The following is a 22,336-nucleotide window of genomic DNA, read 5'->3' as shown; positions in this document are numbered from 1 at the left end:
AGGAACAGGTAATGGAAAATGTCAGTGCAGGATGCCTAGAGAGAATGAAGACATTGGCCAGGAAAATAATAGATTGTAGATATGTTACAAACCAATATTTGTAATTTCTAATGATGAAATGTTGACACTTTTTTCAGGAGAAAAAAATGAAATTTTTTCGACAAAAAAGTCCGTTTTTTTAGTCGAAAATTTAAGTTCTAATTTAATGCTAAACCCTCGCCAGTTTTTTATACAGGGTACTACCTACTGCCTTTTTTTACACCATAACTAACAGTTTTCCCTTCATTTATTTAAATTTCATAGTTAGATACTTTAAAGATAATAGACAGTAAAGATAAAAGCTGCCCCTGCCCACTCAGTTTTACGGCACCTGTCCGGGCAAATCATATTAATATTTACAATCAATAACCAATATGCAAAACTGGCTATCAAAAGAAGTATTCTCCTTAGTCCAAGAATTTCCATATACACGATCATATGTACTTACCTGCCTTTTTATCTTCGGATTAAAATATTCATTTTTCTCTCTTTGAGTTATCCCACGTTGGTAAAATATCCCAAAAATGGGCAGTTAAAAACCTTCATATGATATTTTCCCAATTATATAATGAAAGTGTTTCCGACGAAAAGCTATTTCATATAACAGCAAATTAGGTATAAGCCATTCATAAAATGGAGGGAGCAATTTCCAAATTTGTGAACGCTTGCGTTTGTCATCTCTTTATAAGAGGGGTCTGGGACGATACCGCAAACTTAACACTGCTCCAACTTTGTTTACAACACCTAACCGCTTGGTACTTATTGTTATTGTGTGAAGAACCTCTGGAGAAACAGCTTTATTGTATAAAAATTGATCCTGTCGCTTATCTAATGGAGGAGGGAACCTCTAATGAGGCGGAAAGTGTATCAACCCAGCAGGATCCAAATGTCGAAACAGTGTCATTATCATCCAATAAACAATTGGAAGGAAAGAAGGCAGGTGTCTTACCAGTGTCGTCAGAACCGCCTAATGACTTAATCAAAACTAGAAATGAAAGAATGAGTGACATTTCCGATGGTGATGGTAGTACTTCTGCCATTGGTGATCAAAATGTGGGACAAAGTGTAGATTCTGATGCTTCCCGAAAAAATTCAATGGAACCTGAATCAGAAAATCATGATGCGAATGATAAACATGATGCATTAATGGAACCCTTTAAGAAACCTTTAACGCTTGCAAGTAAAGGCAAACCTGGTAAAGTACCACCAAGTGAATTGCCGCATGATGCTCGTAATGATTCTGAACAAATTGGTACAAATGAAGAGAAAAAACGGAAGAGTTCTACATTGCCTACATCAAAAAGGGATAATTCGGTGCCAATACCATACAGGGAACCGTCATGGAGTTCCTTGTTAGAAGAACCTTACTCTTTGGAGGTGTTAAAGTCGGGCTCTATCATTGAAACGATTGATTTATCTTCCAAACCATTCTTTGTATTCGGCCGGCAATCAAATTGCGATGTTCAATTAGGGCATCCGACCATTTCACGACACCATGCGGTTTTACAGCACAAAGCGAAATCAGATACATCATCCGAGGACGATCGAAGTACCTTTAAAGGTAACCTAATGAAGTGTTACATGAGTATCCTTAGAATAGTGTTGCCATAATTCAGTTTATGGTTATTCTTCAAGAGGTAATTGTAGGAAACGTATATTTGAATCCCATGCTATAATAAGAACATTTACTCAATTTCTTGGAGCCGCAAATAAAATGTATACGCTTTTCAGCCTATTTGCTATTAATCTATTGTAGTTTTATCCACCATAAATTGTTATGCGCACTTAGAAAGTGCTCTGATAACATTAATTAATGTCATATTGGTTTCGCAGATGCTGGGCTTTATGTATACGACCTAGGAAGTACTCACGGGACGTTTGTCAACAAGCATATGTTACCTAAACAAAGATACATTCGTTTGAATGTTGGACATATGTTGAAGTTTGGAGGGAGTACTAGGTCTTACATAGTAATAGGCCCTAAGTCAGATGTTGAGGCAGAGTCGGACAAGAGTATAACTGAATTAAAAGAAGAAGCAATGCGGAAAAAGTTGAAGCGGTTGGAAGATCAGATGACTTCAGATATGAAGCCAGTGGAAGAGGAAGACCAGGGTGTGGACTGGGGCCTTGGTAAAGTTGAACGCTTTAATTCCTAAAGACTTACATATACTTTCATGTACTACTACTTTTACTTAATATTTCGTCATCCTTATCTCTTAAGAAACTATGGTATATCTTGAAATAAATACCATTCGGAAAATGTATTCATGCCTGCAAAAATGTTTTATTGAAGGGTGCTGCCTTTCTCTTATAAATTTCATGTGCTTGTTTTACGTTGTCTCGAGTCATGTGGGATATTGGTCCAAGCACTCAAAGTACATTTACTGATTTCTCCAATGATTGTAATTAACTGTATTGATTAAAAGTCTACACAGTATATGTTGATTATTGTCCAGTTACTGTTTGCAAATGAAGTAGAAGCTAATTTATGCATTTGTATTTTCAGGCATATTTATTAAATTCCTGAATGAAGACTAATGCAGTCTGATTATTGACATGAAACATATAGTGTAGACATAATCATTACTAGCAATATGCATACCATAAGATTAGTAAAATTATGGTTAATCGTTTATAATTTATTATTTTTTTAATGGGAAGAAATATTAACACACTCCTGCCCTTTCATCACTCTACTCAAATGATGGCACTAATGTAAAATCATCATTATTTCGCTGCATGAATATTTTAGGGTGACAGGTTGTTGAAATCAGAAATCCAATTTACTATTGTGCATTGATAGTTTAATACTTTTCTTGAAAAATCCGTATTATTACCACCAGGTCACTGGCTTAATAAAGACTACTTTGGTCACTTTAAAATTCATGAATCTGAACTAGACATTACTGTATGGCCAAAAGAAAATGTTCAATTAAATTGGGGCATTGGCAACGGCCATCATTGATAGGCATTGATGCTGATATGTTTACCGTGCTTATTAAAAAACCTTTAGCCCCACTTAGACTATGGCTGTATGGATTAAGTGTAAATGGCCTATTCATGTTTATGATATTTAGTATTCAAATTTCAAAGGAGATTTTCTTAAAACTTTTCTCTAGCCTTAAACCGAGAAAAAGGAAATTATTTGGGCTGAGAGGAAAATGTTGGAATGAAAATATATTTCTTGTATTCTGGTTGGATTTAAATTCAATTCCAGTGTGTTAAGTTAACTATGCCTGAAAGCAGTGTTGTGTTTTCAATGATTCCATGGGAATAATTGGAAAGTGGTATTTGGTGTTGTAGGAGAAGATGCAGATGAGGAATCTGATATGAGTGAGAATCCTTTTGCTGCCACTCAAAATGAGGAACTCTATTTGGATGATCCGAAGAAGACTTTGAGAGGCTGGTTTGAGAGGGAAGGTGAAGAGTTGGAATATGAAGTTGATGAGAAGAGTTTTGGACAATTTCTCTGTCAGGTTAGGTGAGCATTCAGATCACACCTGATTTTACCGTTTTAAGATAAATTTTAGATTTTCAATGAAACTAAGATCCATGCTAAAATGAAGTAAAAGCAACAGATATTTTTTTGCTCTTCTGCCATTTTTTAATTGTTCCAAGGATTTTCTGCCAAATTCGATGTTGTGGTCTCTGTTTTATTTCATGAACTCTCTTTGTTGTGATATTACCGCTATCGTATGTTGCCAGTAGCATCGTACAATAATAACACATTACTCCTTAAATTAATTTCTACCACCAATAATTTATTTGTATTTTCAGTTTTTAGAATAAAGATCCTTTTTTTTATCCTTATTACAATACATAACACAATAACAGCAACTGTTCCCAAGGGTTAAATCAACGGTGAACACATAGGTGTTAAGACACAATATTAACATTAAGTGACATTTCTTTATTTTCAAATATAAGGACAGCACACATATACTTGCCTTTATCTTCATATTTTCATTCCGGCTAATGTACAAAATATGCTTAAACTCAAATATCCTTTGGCACTTGCTGAGGTGACATCTCTCTATCACTCCTCCTCATTCAACCTCTTCTTCTGTAAAGCTTGCATTTTCATTTGTGGTTTTATTATGTAATTTTGGTATTGTCTTTCAGCTTTTATGTGTAAAGAAATGCCATAATGTAACTGCTGAAGTGTGACTTATGGTTCCATTCTCTTTGAATCAATATTAGATTGCCAGTTGATGATGCACGGGGAAAACCTCTGGTTGCGGAAGCTCTTGTCAAGGGTAAGAAGAAGGAAGCCGTGGTGCAGTGTGCCTTAGAAGCATGCCGCATTTTGGATCGAATGGGACTTCTACGACAAGCTACTCATGGTTTGTAATGTCTTAATTTTTTTCAAATTTCTGATTAGTAGATGCATTTTGAGGTAGCAAATATCATACTACACTAGTCTGTATTGATAATACCGGTTGTCATTTCTTGTTAGGTGTAACTGAAAAAATATGGTCAGTGAATTTATGTTTGTGTGTATCAACCTAGCAACATTGTTAAGGGATTTGGGCCTTATTAATGTTGCATTGCAATTTTATATTTTAACTTTGTTTTTATTGTTGCATGCTGTCTAATTAGATGTCTGGACCATTACGCTTAAAAATTTCTGCTATGTTGACATTCTGAAGTTTTAAGGATGAAGAGTTAAATAGTTATTGATTGATGATACATATTCATCAACAATATATAATTTATTTTAGTCTGTCATCCAATTGAAATCATCCCAGTTGCTTAGTATTCAAATTTTGCGCATATGTATATTTAAATAAATAAAATAAATTGGAAAAAATAAGTTTACTGGTATTATGTCAGGGTGTATAAAAATGGAATTTCATTCATCCGCAATAAAACATGTTAATATGATAACTTCACTGATGAAAACTTGTGGCATAATTTAAAAACAACAAGGTTTAAGATTAATTTCAAGAGTGCGAGTGATTCTGTATTGAAATTATTTGGTCACCAATATGTGCTATACCAATCATGTGGGGTATAGATTACTAATAATGATCTCCTTTTTGAAGATAAGTAATGAAAATACTCCATTTGATTGTATTAAGAGTTAAATATTATTTTAAATATTGATATGTAGGCATTCCCTTCAAATGACCCCACAGTGCATCCCGTTAAGAGTATGACAGCACAAGAGAGAGTATTATGTATGAGTATACATAATGCTTATGGTAATTGAGGGATACATTACATTATATCATATTACAGATATGTAATTGTTTTAAATAATGTAGCATAAATTGGTAATGAATACTGAATAAAATTGATAGGTTTTCTATCTAGAAAACAGCCTCTCTGATTTGGACTTTCATCTGAGGCTAAGTACAGTTATGAGGTTGGCAAGTGAGGATGTGGTTAAATTAGATATGAGACAATGCAATTTTGGAGACATGATGTCACATGAATGAATATTAAAATTGTGTATCGACTTTGTTTGACGTTGATACTCAAACTCCTCAGTGTGCTTTAACAGAATTTCTTCTGTTACATTCTACTATAGTGAGTATTTTTAACATTATTTTTATCGTTATTTCAGAAAGCAAAAAACGGAAAGCACGCAATTGGGAAGAGGATGACTTTTATGATAGTGATGAGGACACATTCTTGGACAGAACAGGAACTGTTGAAAGGAAGAGAGAGAAGAGAATGCTTACTGCAGGAAAACTAAAAACAAAGACGGAGACATATGAGTCACTGGTAAGAAAATCTCCAAATCTTTTCATGACCATTTACTACTTGATCAGAAGAGATTTTGCTATTGTTTTGTGCTGTCTACAGTTTAGCCTTATTACTTCAAAATTCAAGGAACCAAAAATATTGGATTGCAAAATATCCATGTTCAAAATTAACAAACGTTAAAGAAAAACTGTTATAATTCCATATTCAGGTAGTATAATCATGATGTTGTTGCATCGGTTTGAAAATTGTGATGAAATTTTTTCAGGTTAAAATGTATGAATGAGCAACAATCTGGTAATGATTTGGTTTTCCGTACTCACGGTACTAAGCTAACTGAAATATTGGATTGGTTATTAATTGTGGCATAAAGTGTGTGATAAAACTATTATTTGCCAGATTTGTGTTTAAGGAACATCTTGCATTCATTTGCATATATTTTGGTATATTTTTGAATTACAAGGGTGTGATTCATGTTACTTCTCTTGTTAGTTATTAAGACTTTTTGTAGTCATTAAGCATAACAAATACACCATAACAAAAATGCAAGTGGTTTGCCAATTAACATACAAGCATACTCATGACTCAATTTGAAAACTATTTCAATAACAGCTGGAAAAGCATCAAGAAATTATGGATAAGATTAAAGATACCCAGAGGGCATTGGATAATGAAAGAACAGGAAAATCAAAAAGCTCCAAGGAAAAGAAAAGTGAGGAAGATGAAGCGGATACCTTGGATGCATACATGTCCACCTTGACTGACAAATCAGCTTTAGATAAAGTGAACTTTCGACGTCTTAAGGTAAGTTGTAATCAGGTCAACTCAAAGCTTCCTTCTTATTGTGAACTGGAGTCAAGAGTATTACTGTTCTCTATAATCATTAGTTTCTGGTTTATTTATTTTTTCCTAGACAGTTTGTCAGTTCCTTTTGCTCTTTTAATTGCTATTCATTTGAAGCAGAAATGAACTTCAGCAGAATGAAATGCTGTGCAAATGACATCTTCTATATTCAGTATGATTATAGCATATTTTTCAATTTGAAAGTTGTAGTTCATGGGTGATGTGCTATTTGCTGCTTTCCTGGAAATAAAGGAAATGATTAAAATGTAATCTAGGTGGGAACTAGAATATTTGAGACAATTTTATGCCAATTAATCAGTGAATCACCTTCACCCAAGCTGCGTGAGTTTTTGGGTGCTAGATCTTCCCGGGAGATGACCAGTGGCACTAGCAAAAATCTGGCTCCCCCACTTTGGTGTGTGAATTTTGCATGCCAAATCGGGCTCATTGTTAATATTAGCTGGCTGTACCTATGGAACCAACCTTTGAGTTAATTACTGTTTATAAAAGCTAAATAAATGTTGCCACAATCACTTAATCTCTATGCTTCAGGATTATTTTTGTAATATTAGAAGGGCAAATGTGTAAATAAAACTTTTTTGTCATTCATCCTGCTGATATTATTGCGTATATACTTTGAGTTTCCTCAAGTTACAATTTTACTGAAAGAACCAAAGTAAATACCTTTACTGTGGTTTAAAATTTTCTTCAGCTCTAATGCAGTTCCTTTATTTCTTTTATATATATTAATCACCTTTTTTGGCACCTTGTAGTTTTCTCCCAATAAATCATTCTGTTGACCACTTTTATTCTTTTTAGAGAGAGGAATTCCTAACCAACAGATCTCCACCCATGAATTTTGTTCTGATTTGGCCACACACTGAAAAACTTAATTCTTTTAAAATACCTGAATAATTCTTTCTAATATCTTACCTTTTCAGTTTTGTAGTCTGGTATAACTTGTTTTCTTTTAAAAGTGGGATCTTTAAAATTTAACATCTACACAGGTGGACTTGGCTGAATTGCAGCAGGAAGAAGCACAGATAAGTAAACTGATAGAAATTGCTCGTCCAGTAAATATGCCTGGCATACCAAGTACCAATGTGGTATCTGTGAAGTCAGAACAAGATGATGCTACCAAAGTAGTTGAGGAGACCATGGAAGATCAACCAAAAAATTCTTCCCCATCATCCCCTAAGGAAATTCCTCTATCTACAAGGGAAGAAAAAATTAAGGTATACAGTCTGGAATGAAAACCTCTCAATAGCACTTTGTAAATAACCTGGATACAATCACAGGAAGGTGATATTGGCAAAGTTTCTTATGAGCTTCTTATCTTTTAAATTTCTATTGTATTAATTGCTGAGGTGTGCTATGAAATGTGTCTCGAAGTCTTTGAAGATTGGTGGTTTTCAAGCAATCGCTATATTTTTGGTATCCAAGAAGATGAGGATTGCTTCTTCAGTGTTATGTTGACATATGATGATTACGTTGATGAATGTGGTGTTGTTTCTTGCTGCTTTTTAAAAATATAAATACTGTAGAAATATCGCAATATGAGGAGAACCTCATTAGCTGGAAATATTACTTTAGCCAAATTTATGACACATAATATGTATTTTTTGAGATAGATATATTTGATTAATTAATAATGAAAGTTTTATTGCTAAAATATAAGAAATATTTTACTATCTCCACTTAAGAAAATGCTATGAGTAGGTAATTTTGCCCTTGATATTTTATTATAATTACAAATGTGATAAAATAACATTGCTGTGCCGTTTGACATTTTTTAAATTGTTTGCTAAGCTAAAAAAGTAAAGAATAATAATAATGTCTTTGCATTATGGGTTATATTCTTCAACCACTCCAAGGCAATGTGTAATTTCCAGCCAATGACTCATCATGCTCATAGTATCAAACTGGTGCAATCCCTGAGATCTTTGACTTCAAATTTCGATGCACATTACTATGATCAGACAATGCTCTGAAAGTTATGCGAGTCAAAAATTTAATGAAAATTATGGAAGTCACGTGTGGTAAATAATTATCAATGCAGGTAATACCTGTAGTTTTGCCATCAATGCCCTTACACTCATGATATGAAACAAACTGATGGCTATATATTATATTCTAAAAGTTTTGGAATTAGCCGCTAGTGATCATAAAATTGCCATTCATAACATTGAGGATTTTAATGTAAAGAGTAATATTTTGGGGATTTGAGTTCTCCTTATTTTGGCATTCAACCATATATGTGTGTAAATAGCATCTTGTATAATGCAGAAGGTTAAAGTATTGTGCTAGGCCCATTTTTTCTATATTTTGGTCTCAGCAGAGCTAAATTTACGCTTAGGATTCCAAGTGCCATTAAATGAAGAAGAGACTTTTGCGGTTTAGAAAAGACTAGCCATATTAGAGGAATAGGGAAAAGCCTAGTGCATATGAATGTCACCCTAATTAAATTATATTCCAATATTTAATTTGCAGTGGACGCTTAAAACATATTAGCTTTGTTAGTTAGTCACTTTCACTTTTAAGTTCCATATCTCTTCACTTGAGTAACCTTAGTAGAAACCTGATCATGAAACTTTCCTGTATGATTTGAGCAAGAACCAATGAGATATTCTCATGATTCTTTTAAATCCTTCCAGGTAGAAAATGAAATGGTTAAGCAAAGTTCTGAAAAACCTGTGGAAATTGTTACAAGAAAACCACTCGTGGAGCACGTTGAAGGCGAAAATGATGGTGAGTGTACCAAAGTGGAATCAGTGGAGGCAAAGAAAACTGGCATTAAAAGGCAGATGGTTGCCCTGACACCCCCAGATGAATGTAAGAAAGAGAAAATTTCTGAAGAAAAAGCTGAGACACATGGAAAAAGTGAAAGCAACAAAAGCGTAAGTGATTTCAATGTATGGTAATTTTTTTCTTTAGAATATGACTGCAACCTTATCTGTAAGTAATGGAGTATAGAGGCAAGTAGTACTCTAGGCATTGGTCAGGACTGTTGCTAATGAATTTCACTGAAATTTGCTAGATATGTTCACTTGATCTCCCTGACAACAGAAGTAACCCCTTGTGGTTGTATTAACTGTGAAATGTATTGAAAAATGAATTGGTGGTAACTTAAATAATGCTTACTGACAAACTTAATAATTATGAGGTAAAATATCTTAACTTTTTTGGCTGATTATGTGAAATCTCCCAATTTTTATCCTGCCTATTGCCCAGCAAAGCACCTACTGATCATGATAAAACTTCACCCAAACCTTTGCAATAAATTTGTCCATTAGAAAATGGTAAGTTCCAGGCTGGTCTTTTGTAGCAGCCACTCTTCCTAATTGGAGCTATTATTACTCATCTGTTTATAATCAAACAACTAAGTATGAGGTGTAAATGGCAATATTTAGCAATGATATGTCTGAGGTTGCTGACAAGTCTCCTGTCTCTCTAATTGACTACTATTTTCTACCACACATTCATTAATTCTACCTAATTCACTCTATCAAATGCCTTCTCAGAATTAATGATATAGACAAATACGCCCTGATTATATTATATGTCCCTCTCTATTGGTATATTTATTGCTGCTGAAGACTTTTTTCTGTTTGGAATCTACACCCTTATGGCATTCACCTATATGTACTAATATAATTGTGAAAAAAGAGTATATGCGTGAAGCTCTGCTTTTCTGCTTTAATTTGAAGAAATAGGCTGCCAAATGGCATCGAATGCTTGTTGAGGCCTATGGCAACAGTGCTTTATTGGAAACAATGTTCAGAGATTTGTTTTGTCGGTTTAAAGATGGCCATTTTGAAGTGAGTGATATGGAGCAGTAAAATCGGCTTAAGAATGTTGAGGACCATCAATTACAGGCTCTATTGGGCAAAGATGATTGGCAAACGCAAAAAATACTTGCTGAGCAATTGGCTGTTTCTCAACCAACCATTTCCATGCACCTACATGACATGGGAAAGGTTCAAAAGTTCGATAAATGGGTGCCACACATATATATATATATATATATATATATATATATATATATATATATATATATATATATATATATATATATATATATATATATATATATATATATATATATATATATATATATATATATATATATATATATATATATATATATATATATATATATATATATATATATATATATATATATATATATACGAGGGTCATCCGGAAAGTAGTACCCGTTCGTGAAATAAAGACACAAAAGTAAATATTAACAAACATAAAAAATTTTATTTGAAAGAGGATACTTTAAACTACTTCTCAACATAATCTCCAAGCAAATTAAGGCATTTGTCATAACGTGTGACAAGTTTCTGTATTCCTGCTGCATAGTCCTTCGCCGCCAGCTCATTGAGATACGCGAGGGACCCATCTTGCACAAATTTTTGCATAATGCAGATGGTGTTTAACAATTTCATGAACAATTGTTCGAGAAACATTGGGAAAATGCTCACAGATGTCATCAATTGTGACGCGCCGATCGTTCCTCACGAATTCGTCAACTGAGCTCACCAGTTGGTCTGTAATGACAGACGGTCTCTCCGAACGCTCATCGTCGTGTGTGTTCCCCCTCCCCATGTTGAAGTTGCGACACCACCGCCGAACAGACGACTCGTCCATTACATTGTCTCCATACACCTCCTTTAATTGGCGATGAATATCACATGGGCGAACGTTTCTTGCATTGAGGAATTTAATCACTGCCCTCACTTCACAACTGGCGGCGTTCTCAATTTTTTTAAACATTGTAAACAATCACAGAAACAACACAGGCAATGCTAGCGTCACGCAACTTGGCTCAGAGAAGGCAGACAAGCCTTCTATATATATATATATATATAGAATGTATATATATATATATATATATATATATATATATATATATATATATATATATATATATATATATATATATATATATATATATATATATATATATATATATATATATATATATATATATATATATATATATATATATATATATATATATATATATATATATATATATATATATATATATATATATATATATATATATATATATATATATTATATATATATATATATATATATATATATATATATATATATATATATATATATATATATATATATATATATATATATATATATATATATATATATATATATATATATATATATATATATATATATATATATATATATATATATATATATATATATATATATATATATATATATATATATATATATATATATATATATATATATATATATATATATATTATATATATATATATATATATATATATATATATATATATATATATATATATATATATATATATATATATATATATATATATATATATATATATATATATATATATATATATATATATATATATATATATATATATATATATATATATATATATATATATATATATATATATATATATATATATATATATATATATATATATATATAATATATATATATATATATATATATATATATATATATATATATATATATATATATATATATATATATATATATATATATATATATATATATATATATATATATATATATATATATATATATATATATATATATATATATATATATATATATATATATATATATATATATATATATATATATATATATATATATATATATATATATATATATAGAGTAACACACAATATAGAAACACAAAAAAAGAACACTCACACGTTATTTCTTGATATTTCGACGGAAACAATCCGTCTTCCTCTGAAGATATAGAAGTAATGACTGCTGGAGTTGTTGAGGTGAGGGGTGCGAGAGAAAGGGAAGGGGGCCAGGAGAAGGGGAGAACGGGAGGCGAAGGAGGGGTGAGGGTGGGCTTCCACAAAGTAACAATTTTAGGCCACTCCCATCAGTGAACGACATTGAGGCCCGGATGCTGATAGGCCATACAGATGTAAATGAATGCCATTTCAAGTGTTTTTAATTGTATAGGGTTATCGGATGTGGGAAGGGAGGCCAGGACGGAAACATTGTAGCACAGGTTGAAAGGGGTATTATGATGGGAAGCATGTTTAGGGATGGGGAGACCCGCGGACGGGGAGGAGGGATTGCACGAGGCGCGGTGGTTATTAATCCTAATGTTAAGTGGTGTGGAACATTGGCCTATGTAAAATGACGGGCAGAGTTTACAGGTAAGAAGATAAACTACATTCTTGGAAGTGCAAGAGGAATAGGGGAAGGGCGGGAGAGAGTTAAATGGTGGGATGGAGTGGGGTGGAGTGGTGAAAATAGGGCAGGTTTTGCATCTTGCTCGATGACATGGAGTGGGTATGGCTCTGGGGGTGTGAGGGGATTTTGAGAGCGGCCTGGTGGATTTGAGGATATTTGCTAGGTTGGCGGGACGTTTGAAAGTGACAGAGGGGCATTTGGGAAGAAGGTTGGAGGAAGTGTTGTGATTTTTGAGGATGGGGAATAGGTCTTTGAGGATGAATTTGAGAGACTGAATGCCTGGGAAGTAGGTAGTACAGATTGAGAGAGGTTGGGAGTCTGTGGTTGAGGCAGGCTTGGGGGTGTAGGAATGTTTAAGTATTTTTTTATGGAGGAGGGAATCAGGGTATCCTCGTTGGAGGAGGGAGTGGTGAAGGTTGTTGAGGTATTTCTTAAGGGATTCGGGATGGTTGCAAATGCGGTGACCGCGGATAGAGAGGGAGTAAGGGAGGGAGCGCTTGGTATGGGAGGGGTGACAACTGCTGTAATGAAGGTATTGCTGCTTATTAGTGGGTTTGGTGTGAACAGAGGTAAGGAATTTGTTATTGCTGAGGGTAATATTAACATCGAGGAAGGTAATCTGAGAGGATGAAATGGTCGAGGTGAAAGACAGGGATGAGGAATCGTTGAGTTGGGAGATGAAGGAATTGAGGGAATCTATGCTGTGTGGCCATAGTAGAAAGATGTCGTCAATGTATCGGAGCCACAGGAGGGGTTGCAGAGGATAGTTTGAAAGGAAATTCTCTTCTAGGACACCAAGGTGGAGGTTTGCATATGAAGGGCTGAATCTGCTACCCATGGCACAGCCCTTTATGTGGAGGTAATGGTTATTGTTAAAAGAAAAGGAGTTGCGGGTGAGAATGAAATCGGAAAGGTCAATGAGAAAATCGGTATTACTTTTTTGCTGTCATAGAAACAGCATTTTTCCAACTATGCCAGCAGGATACTTTTGCAAGAACACTATTGTATTCAGAATTGCCGAGATATTATACGTGAAATACATCAAGGAAAGTCTTTTGTAGAAGAAAAATGGGCAACTTTGATCCTGAGAATAATATTTATTCATGTGTCGCATTGGGCCGAGTCTACCCAGTCCATCCTAACAACGCCGAATGTTATTTTTTAAGAATGCTTCTACATACCATTAGAGGACCTCGCTCATTTGCAGAATTAAGAACGGTAAGCGGAGAAATATGTGAGACATTCAGAGAAGCTTGCCAGAATTTAGGGTTGCTAGAAGGAGATCAACACTGGGATGACTCATTGCGAGAGGCCAGTTTGATTTCTCTTCCAGGACAAATCCGAATTTTGCTTGCCATCATAATAACCTCCTGTAATCCATCTAACCCAAAAACAATATGGGAAAAATATAAAGAATCAATGAGTGAGGATATACTGGCTAAAGTTCGAAGTGAAAATCCTACATTGAATATTACGTTTAACTCCGACATTTTTAATAAAACTTTGATTATTTTGGAGGAAAAGTGTATCACCATGGTTAACAAGACTTTAGTGGAACTCGGTCTTTTTGCACCTGTACAAGATCAACAGGATGTATTTTATCCAGATTATATACGTGAAACTAGCTACAATGTCTTAGACTTAGAAGCATACATCGCGGATAAAAAGCCACTTCTTAATGAAGATCAGAAATTCGCGTACGAAACAATAATAGATCAAGTAGATAAACAAGAAGGAGGTATCATTTTTCTTGATGCTGCTGGTGGCACGGGAAAAACATTTTTAATTAATTTAGTTCTCGCTGAAATCAGGGTTCATGGAGAAATTGCTCTAGCCGTTGCATCTTCAGGTATTGCAGCGACATTAATGGAAGTAGGAAGAACAGCCCACTCTGCCCTCAAGTTGCCACTTAATATTTCCCGACAAGAAAATCCCACATGTCATATAAATAAAACAAGCGGCCAGGCACAAGTTCTTATAGAATGTAAATTGATAGTATGGGATGAGTGTACGATGGCTCATAAAAAATCTCTTGAGGCCCTCAACGCAACACTTCAAGATCTTAGAGGAAACTGCAGTTTAATGGGAGGAGCTCTGTTACTCCTGTGTGGAGACTTCCGTCAAACTCCGCCTGTCATTCCAAAATCGACTCCAGCCGATGAAATTTATGCCTGTTTAAAACATTCTGTTCTATGGAATCATGTCCAAGAAATTAGCCTTAAACAAAACATGCGAATCCTCTTAAGAGATGGGAATGCTCAAAATTTTGCAAATAAACTTTTGGAGATTGGAGAAGATATAATAGATATTGAAGCATCTGGTATGATAAAATTGTCATCAGATTTATGTGTATCGGTGAAAACTGTCTGCGATATGATACAAGCAGTCTATCCTAACGTTAATCAAAATTATAAAAATTTAGAATGGTTGCGAGAAAGAGTCATTCTTGCTCCTAAGAACGATGATGTTAATGAAATTAACAAGGAGATACTAGCCATGCTGCCAGGAGACGTGATAGAATATAAATCGGTTGATACCGTAGTGGATGCTGGCGAAGCCGTCAATTATCCAACGGAATTCCTAAATTCACTTGATCCAGCTGGATTGCCACAACATCGCCTTATACTTAAAGTAGGATCTCCAATCATTTTATAGCGAAATTTAGATCCACCAAAACTCTGCAATGGGACACGATTGTGTGTGACAAAATTAATGAAAAATATAATCCAGGCAGTCATTTAACTGGAAAAGGAAAAGGTGAAATAATTTTTATTCCACGAATACCTCTAATCCCAACTGATCTTCCCTTCAACTTTAAACGATTACAGTTTCCAGTCCGGGTAGCTTTTTCAGTTACCATTAATAAATCACAGGGACAGTCTTTAAAGTTTTGTGGTGTTGATCTAAGATCGCCATGTTTTAGCCACGGGCAACTTTATGTTGCTTGCTCCAGAGTACGTTCGCCTAAAAATTTATATATTCTTTCTCCCGGATATGAAACAAAAAATGTAGTTTATAAACAGGTGTTAAATAAAAAAGATTGTTAAATTTGTATGAAGTAGTGTATTATTGTACTTTATAATTTGTTGTTTTTATTTATGTAGTATATTTATATTATTGTTTCTCCCTAACCCGTGCAAAGCCGGGTATTCAGCTAGTATGTATATATATATGTATATGTATATATATATGTATATGTATATATATATATATATGTATGTATATATATATATATGTATGTATATATATATATATATATATATATATATATATATATATATATATATATATATGTGTATATATATGTCATTTCATTCAACCAGTGTTTTGCTCTAAGCATCCTAGAATCCCTACCTGATTCAGCCACCAACATAGAGGTGAGAACTCGTGAATCCGCCTACATACTATCCTTCCGTTCCTTTAAAATTCCCACCCTAAACCGCCATATTTAATATCCATCCCAGCATTCCCTCCACACCTCCCCTCCACGCCCATAGCTCTTTCCCCTCTCCTCTGCAATAGCATATTTTTAGTCTCTCTTGAAGAAGGCCTCTGAGAGGGCCGAAAGCTCGAACAATTTACCGTGTGAGTGTTCTTTTATATGTGTCTATTCTTTTCTATTTGTGTTATATTGTGTCAGCCCATTATTGTGCCGCTCGTGTGAATTTTTCCGTACAATCGTTATATATATATATATATATATATATATATATATATATATATATATATATATATATATATATATATATATATATATATATATATATGTATGTATATGTATGTATATTTGTATATGTATATATATATATATATGTATATATATATGTATATATATATGTATATATATGTATATATATATGTATATATATATATGTATATATATATGTATATATATATGTATATATATATATGTATATATATAACGATTGTCCAGAAAAACTCATACGAGCGGCACAATAATGGGCTGACACAGAGTCTCTCTTGAAGAAGGCCCCTGAGAGGGCCGAAAGCTCGAACAATTTACCGTGTAAGTGTTCTTTTATATGTGTCTATTCTTTTCTATTTGTGTTATGTTGTGTCAGCCCATTATTATGTATATATGTATATGTATATATATATATATATGTATATATGTATATATATATATATATATATATATATATATATGTATATATGTATATATGTATATATGTATATGTATATATGTATATATATATATATATATATATATATATCCCCTCCCCGGACTACAACCTTGACGTGGTGGAAGGGCTTGTGCGTTCCGATGACCCCTAGAGCTGTGCTGGCGGGAGTAATAAAAATTGCTCCTGGTAGGGTCACCCATGCCAGATAGGTCGAAGGTTAGGAGCCAGACGAAAGGTAGTCCACGCAGCGTCTGTTCCTCAGTGAGGCGGCTGCAATGGCGTCTGACCCCAGTGGGGCGGCCATTAAGTGATGGTGTCACGTTAAAAACACTATTGAGGAAGGCAACGGGAAACCACCTCAATTATCATTCCCAAGAACAATGTGATGGACAATATAGATATTTTGAGTCCTGGCAACCACGGGGCTTGGCCCAATCGGCCGTGTGTCGTGCCCGGCAGCGGGGGAGGCAAGGCTTCCGCGGTCGTCATCCCACGAAACCCTTGCAAGGGAAAACCAGCAGCAGCAGGACAGAAGACGCAGGAGAAGAAGACCAAATTAGTTAGAATAGAAACGTGGAATGTTAGGACAATGATGAGAACAGGGAAATTGGAGAATGTTAAGCGAGAGATGGAAAGGGGAAATATAGATATTTTAGGTCTATGCGAGGTGAGATGGAAAGATAGCGGGGATTACTGGAGTGATAAGTATAGAATAATATACAGCGGTGGGGACGAGAGCCAACGAAGGGTTGCCATAGTATTAAATGAAGAGGTAGGAAGAAGCGTAGTCAACATAGAGCAGGTAACGGATAGAATACTACTAGTGGAGATAAAAGCAGAACCGACAAACTTAGTTATTATTCAGGTATACATGCCACCGAGCAACCATAAGGAAAAAGAGGTCGATAGGATATATGACCAGTTAGAGGACATAATCACGTGTGTTCCTGCAGGGAAACATTTGATAGTGATGGGGGATTGGAATGCGACGGTAGGCGAAGGAAGAGATGGTGATGAAGTGGGGGACTACGGTTTAGGCACGAGGAATGACTGCGGGGAGAAAGCAGTTGAGTTCTGCAGGAGACAGGGGTTAGTCATCACCAACACTTGGTTTAGACACCACAAAAGACACAGGTATACATGGAAAATGCCAGGTGACTCAGAAAGGTATCAGCTAGATTATATCCTGGTTAGACACAGGTTTAGGAACAGTGTGATAAATTCCCACAGCTTCCCGGGAGCGGATGCGGACTCAGACCACAATTTAGTTGTTATGAAATGTAGCGTACGTTTCAAAAAGATAAGGCAGGGGCGGCGAGTTAGAAAATGGAATGTAGAAGCATTACATGGGTTGAAAAGGAAGGAATACAAACAGGCGGTAGAGAAAATCATGGAGGATGGTAAAGGGCTTAGTACTATTGAAGAAAAATGGGAAATGATCAAGAAAGGGTTGTCTAAAGCCGCAAAAGACACTATTGGAACCGTTAACGCTAAAAGGACTAGGAAACCATGGATCACGGATGAGATGATTACAAAAATGGATGAGCGGCGAAAATGGAAGAATATAAATACAGAATTAGGCAAAATGAAGTACAAAGAATTGAACAATAAATTGAGGCGGGCAACAAATAAAGCAAAAGAAGCATGGTGGAAGGCGCAGTGCGAGGATATGGAAAGTCTGCAGAGGAAGGGTGAAATCGGTGCGCTGTACAGCAAAGTTAAATCGTTATCGGGAAGTAAGAAAGGAAGAGCTATGCTAACAGTTAGAGATAAGGCGGGTAAGGTAATAGTTGACGCAGGAAAGATCCAAGAGAGATGGAAGGAGTATATAGAAGAACTGTATAGTAAAGAACTCAGACCAACAAAGTTAGACATTGAAAAAGAAAATGACGTAGAGGAAGACAGCTTAGGTCCAGGCATACTAGACAATGAGATAGAAAGGGCATTAAGGGAGATGAAACTAAATAAGGCCGTGGGGGTAGATAACATTCCCGTGGAACTTTTAAAATGCTTAGGAAAAGGTGGGAGGAAGAGGCTATATGGGCTGATCCGTAGTATTTATGAGGAGGGAACCTGGCCGGAAGACTTTGTGAGATCAGTTTTTGTTCCTATTCCGAAAAAGGTAAAGGCCACGTCATGTGAGGACTATAGGACAATTAGTTTGATATCCCACGCAGCTAAAGTCGTTCTCAGGATCATAAACAAAAGGATAGAGAGTAGGGCAAATGATTGCTTAGGGGATGATCAGTTTGGGTTTAGGAAGGGGAGATGTACTCGTGATGCCATTGCAGTAATGAGATTATTAATCGAGAGGAATATAGAACACAACCAGGAGGTATTTGCCTGTTTCGTAGATTTCGAAAAAGCGTTTGATAGAGTGACTTGGGAAAAACTAATGAGTATATTGCAGAAAATAGGAATAGATTGGAGGGAAAGGAGGCTAATCCGCAACCTGTACATGTCTCAGACTGCTCAGGTGCAGGTGGGAAGCGGGGAGTCGGGATGGGCAGTGTTAGGAAGGGGTGTAAGGCAGGGTTGCCCATTATCACCGTTGCTGTTCAACCTGTATGCAGAGGAAATGATCAAAGAGGCATGGGAAGAACTCGAGGTAGGAATGAAAGTCAGCATGGAATTTGTAAAATCAGTTAGGTTCGCTGATGACCAAGCTTTAGTTTGTCAGTCAGCCAAGGGGCTGCAAGCATTGCTGAGTGAATTGGAAATTCAGTGCGACAGGTATGGGATGAGAATCAATACTAATAAAACAAAGGTTATGCGATTTTCTAGAAAGAAAAAGGCCAAGCTTAACATTAAAATAGGAGGGCAAAAACTAGAGCAGGTAGAACAGTTTATGTATCTCGGTAGTGTTTTGGACCAACACGGTCAAAGTAGTAGGGACGTAAGGAGAAGAATTGCGCTAGGCAAAGAGGCTTTCACAAGGAGGAGGGAGTTGATGACGGGGACTTTGAGTAAGGATGTTAAGAAAAGACTCATAAAAACTTTGATATGGAGCGTAGCTATGTACGGTGCGGAAACGTGGTCATTGAAGCAGGAGGATAGACGTAGACTGGAGGCTTTTGAAATGTGGGTGTGGAGAAGAATGGAGAAGGTGAAATGGACAGAGAAGAAAACAAATGAGGAAGTACTTGGTATGGTGGGCGAAGAGAGGGGTTTGTTGGGAGCAATCCTATGGAGGCAGGAAAAGTGGATGAAGGGGGTGTTGACCGGCAGTGGGATGTTGAAGACTGTGATAGAGGGTAGAATGTTGGGCAAAAGACGAAAGGGAATGTTGGACAGACACAAACAGGATAGGGATGTTGGACGGGATGAAGGGAGGAAGAAAGTACTCAGAGATGAAGAGGGACCTGATATAGAGTAGGATGATGGATTTCGTGTTTTGTTAGGAGTAATTAAATATTTGTTTGGTAGTTGTGTCCATCCAAAAACCTACCTTAACCGGTAGATTACCTTAAAAAAAAAAAAAATATATATATATATATATATATATATATATATATACTCATATATACAGAAACATATATAAGGAAAAGGGATAGGAACACGTATAAAGGACGAACACAATAGAGGTGGGGAAGGCGGAATCGAACGGATCACAAGAGTAAAAATATATATATATATATATATATATATATATATATATATATATATATATATATATATATATATATATATATATATATACACACACACACATGTGTGTGTATATAACTGATTTCTGTAGTCTTATTTTAAAATACACATTTGGAAATGTTTGGGTAGAGTGTTTGCTGGAAATGAAATGTCTCAGGTGATACTTGGTAGCATCCAAAGTTGAACCCAAAGGGTTTGATGTTTTGTTTTTTAGAACTCTCTGGAAAACATTAGGTATCATGAGATAGGAGCTGCCCCCCTCTACTCTTCAGTTTGTCACATCACACAGTCCTATTAGTGCAGTCAGTACCAGGATATCTCTACCACCACCAACCAAACTTTTGAACAATGTGTGGTGGTAATTGCTTACAAAATGTGTATGTTCTGTTGCAGAATTTTAAATAATGAGATTATTATTTTTTCCCAGGCAAAATCATCAGGTAAGGAGGTAGTAATGGATGAAGACTATTCCATGTGGGTGCCTCCTGATAATCAGACTGGTGATGGGAGGACAAAGCTTAATGAAAAGTATGGGTACTAGTTGATTTAGGAAGTGTTTTTTGCCAGTTTTCTACCTCAGGAATTCCTCGTTGCAAACTCTCATATTATATGTATATTCGTACATGCATATTATCTTTGTGTCCAACATAGTGCTACAGAGTTGGTACTAAGATACTGACAAATCAAGTTTCTCTAAAAATCTAGGTCATGTGTGCCTTACAATTAGGTTTATTCTCTAATTTATAAATATAATTTTTTATACAGTTACATGGTTTCCTCCACTGTTAAAAATGGACTGTGTGATTAATGAGGCCGTCCTGTAAATTTTGTTCCTGGTAAATTATTTCTTTGTCCAATTATTATTTGAAATACATGTTTTAACAGTTAAGCATACATATTAGCATTTTAACTTACTTCTTATAGATAGTCCTATTTGTAGTACTATAACTATTGTTTTGGTGTGTGCTCAATAAGCTACAAATTAGTATGACTACAGCTCTTATCCATTGTTCATCAGCATATTTTTATGAAACCTTACATGGCTCAATCTCGGAAAGTATTGTAAATTTACAACTTTGTCATTATTATTTGGAAATTTACAAGAATAAATTTTAATTAAACTCAAGTGTTGGAGTAAATACTTCAGTTAACTGAATTGATAAAGTAACACATTTCTCTACTATCCCTATGTGGTATAAGTAATTTTGAGATTCTTCATGTAATTATGATAGTTGACGGTATTCTTATAATCTATCTCTACCCCTTTAGGTGACTGCTATGATTTACATGAATTTTACTATACTTTGGAAGCTCTCCAAGATTTTTGGCATGGAAATTTGAGAAATATTAAGATTCTCTTTAATATGCACAGTAGCAATCTTCATCCACATATTTATATATGTATAAAAAAGGTTGATGTTACCATGTCATGTCACTTTGCATCTCTAGAAATCTTAATGGTTGCAACTTTTTTCTCATAGACATTTATTGATGATTCCTCAGTTGATATCTTTTATTAGAACCAAGGTTCATGGCATATTATTAGCATTTAATAATTTACATCAAGCCAGTATGTGGCTCACAGTTAAAAGGTAATACATATATATGTTACATTCTATGATCACTCTCCTGATTAGAGCGCTGTTGTTGCAATCTCATCAAAATGGCTACCAGAATTAGA

General features: G+C 34.9%; 1 protein-coding gene across 1 annotated transcript; it reads left to right on the top strand.

The window, feature by feature from the left end:
* Positions 1 to 743: 743 nt before the first annotated feature.
* On the top strand, positions 744 to 21,781 carry LOC139688007 (kanadaptin). Its single transcript, XM_071585407.1, has 9 exons — positions 744 to 1,600; positions 1,873 to 2,169; positions 3,343 to 3,520; positions 4,240 to 4,382; positions 5,609 to 5,769; positions 6,361 to 6,552; positions 7,599 to 7,826; positions 9,246 to 9,488; positions 21,083 to 21,781. Exons 1-9 carry the CDS (start codon positions 871 to 873, stop codon positions 21,194 to 21,196), a joined length of 2,286 nt encoding a protein of 761 aa, XP_071441508.1. The 5' UTR covers positions 744 to 870; the 3' UTR covers positions 21,197 to 21,781.
* Positions 21,782 to 22,336: the final 555 nt, after the last annotated feature.

Source organism: Hetaerina americana, unplaced genomic scaffold (genome assembly GCF_022747635.1).
Source record: "Hetaerina americana unplaced genomic scaffold, ioHetAmer1.1.p SCAF_2, whole genome shotgun sequence".
Taxonomy (NCBI): domain Eukaryota; kingdom Metazoa; phylum Arthropoda; class Insecta; order Odonata; family Calopterygidae; genus Hetaerina; species Hetaerina americana.
The sequence above is the reverse complement of the archived record's forward strand: the minus strand, read 5'-3'. Positions and strand labels throughout refer to the sequence as shown.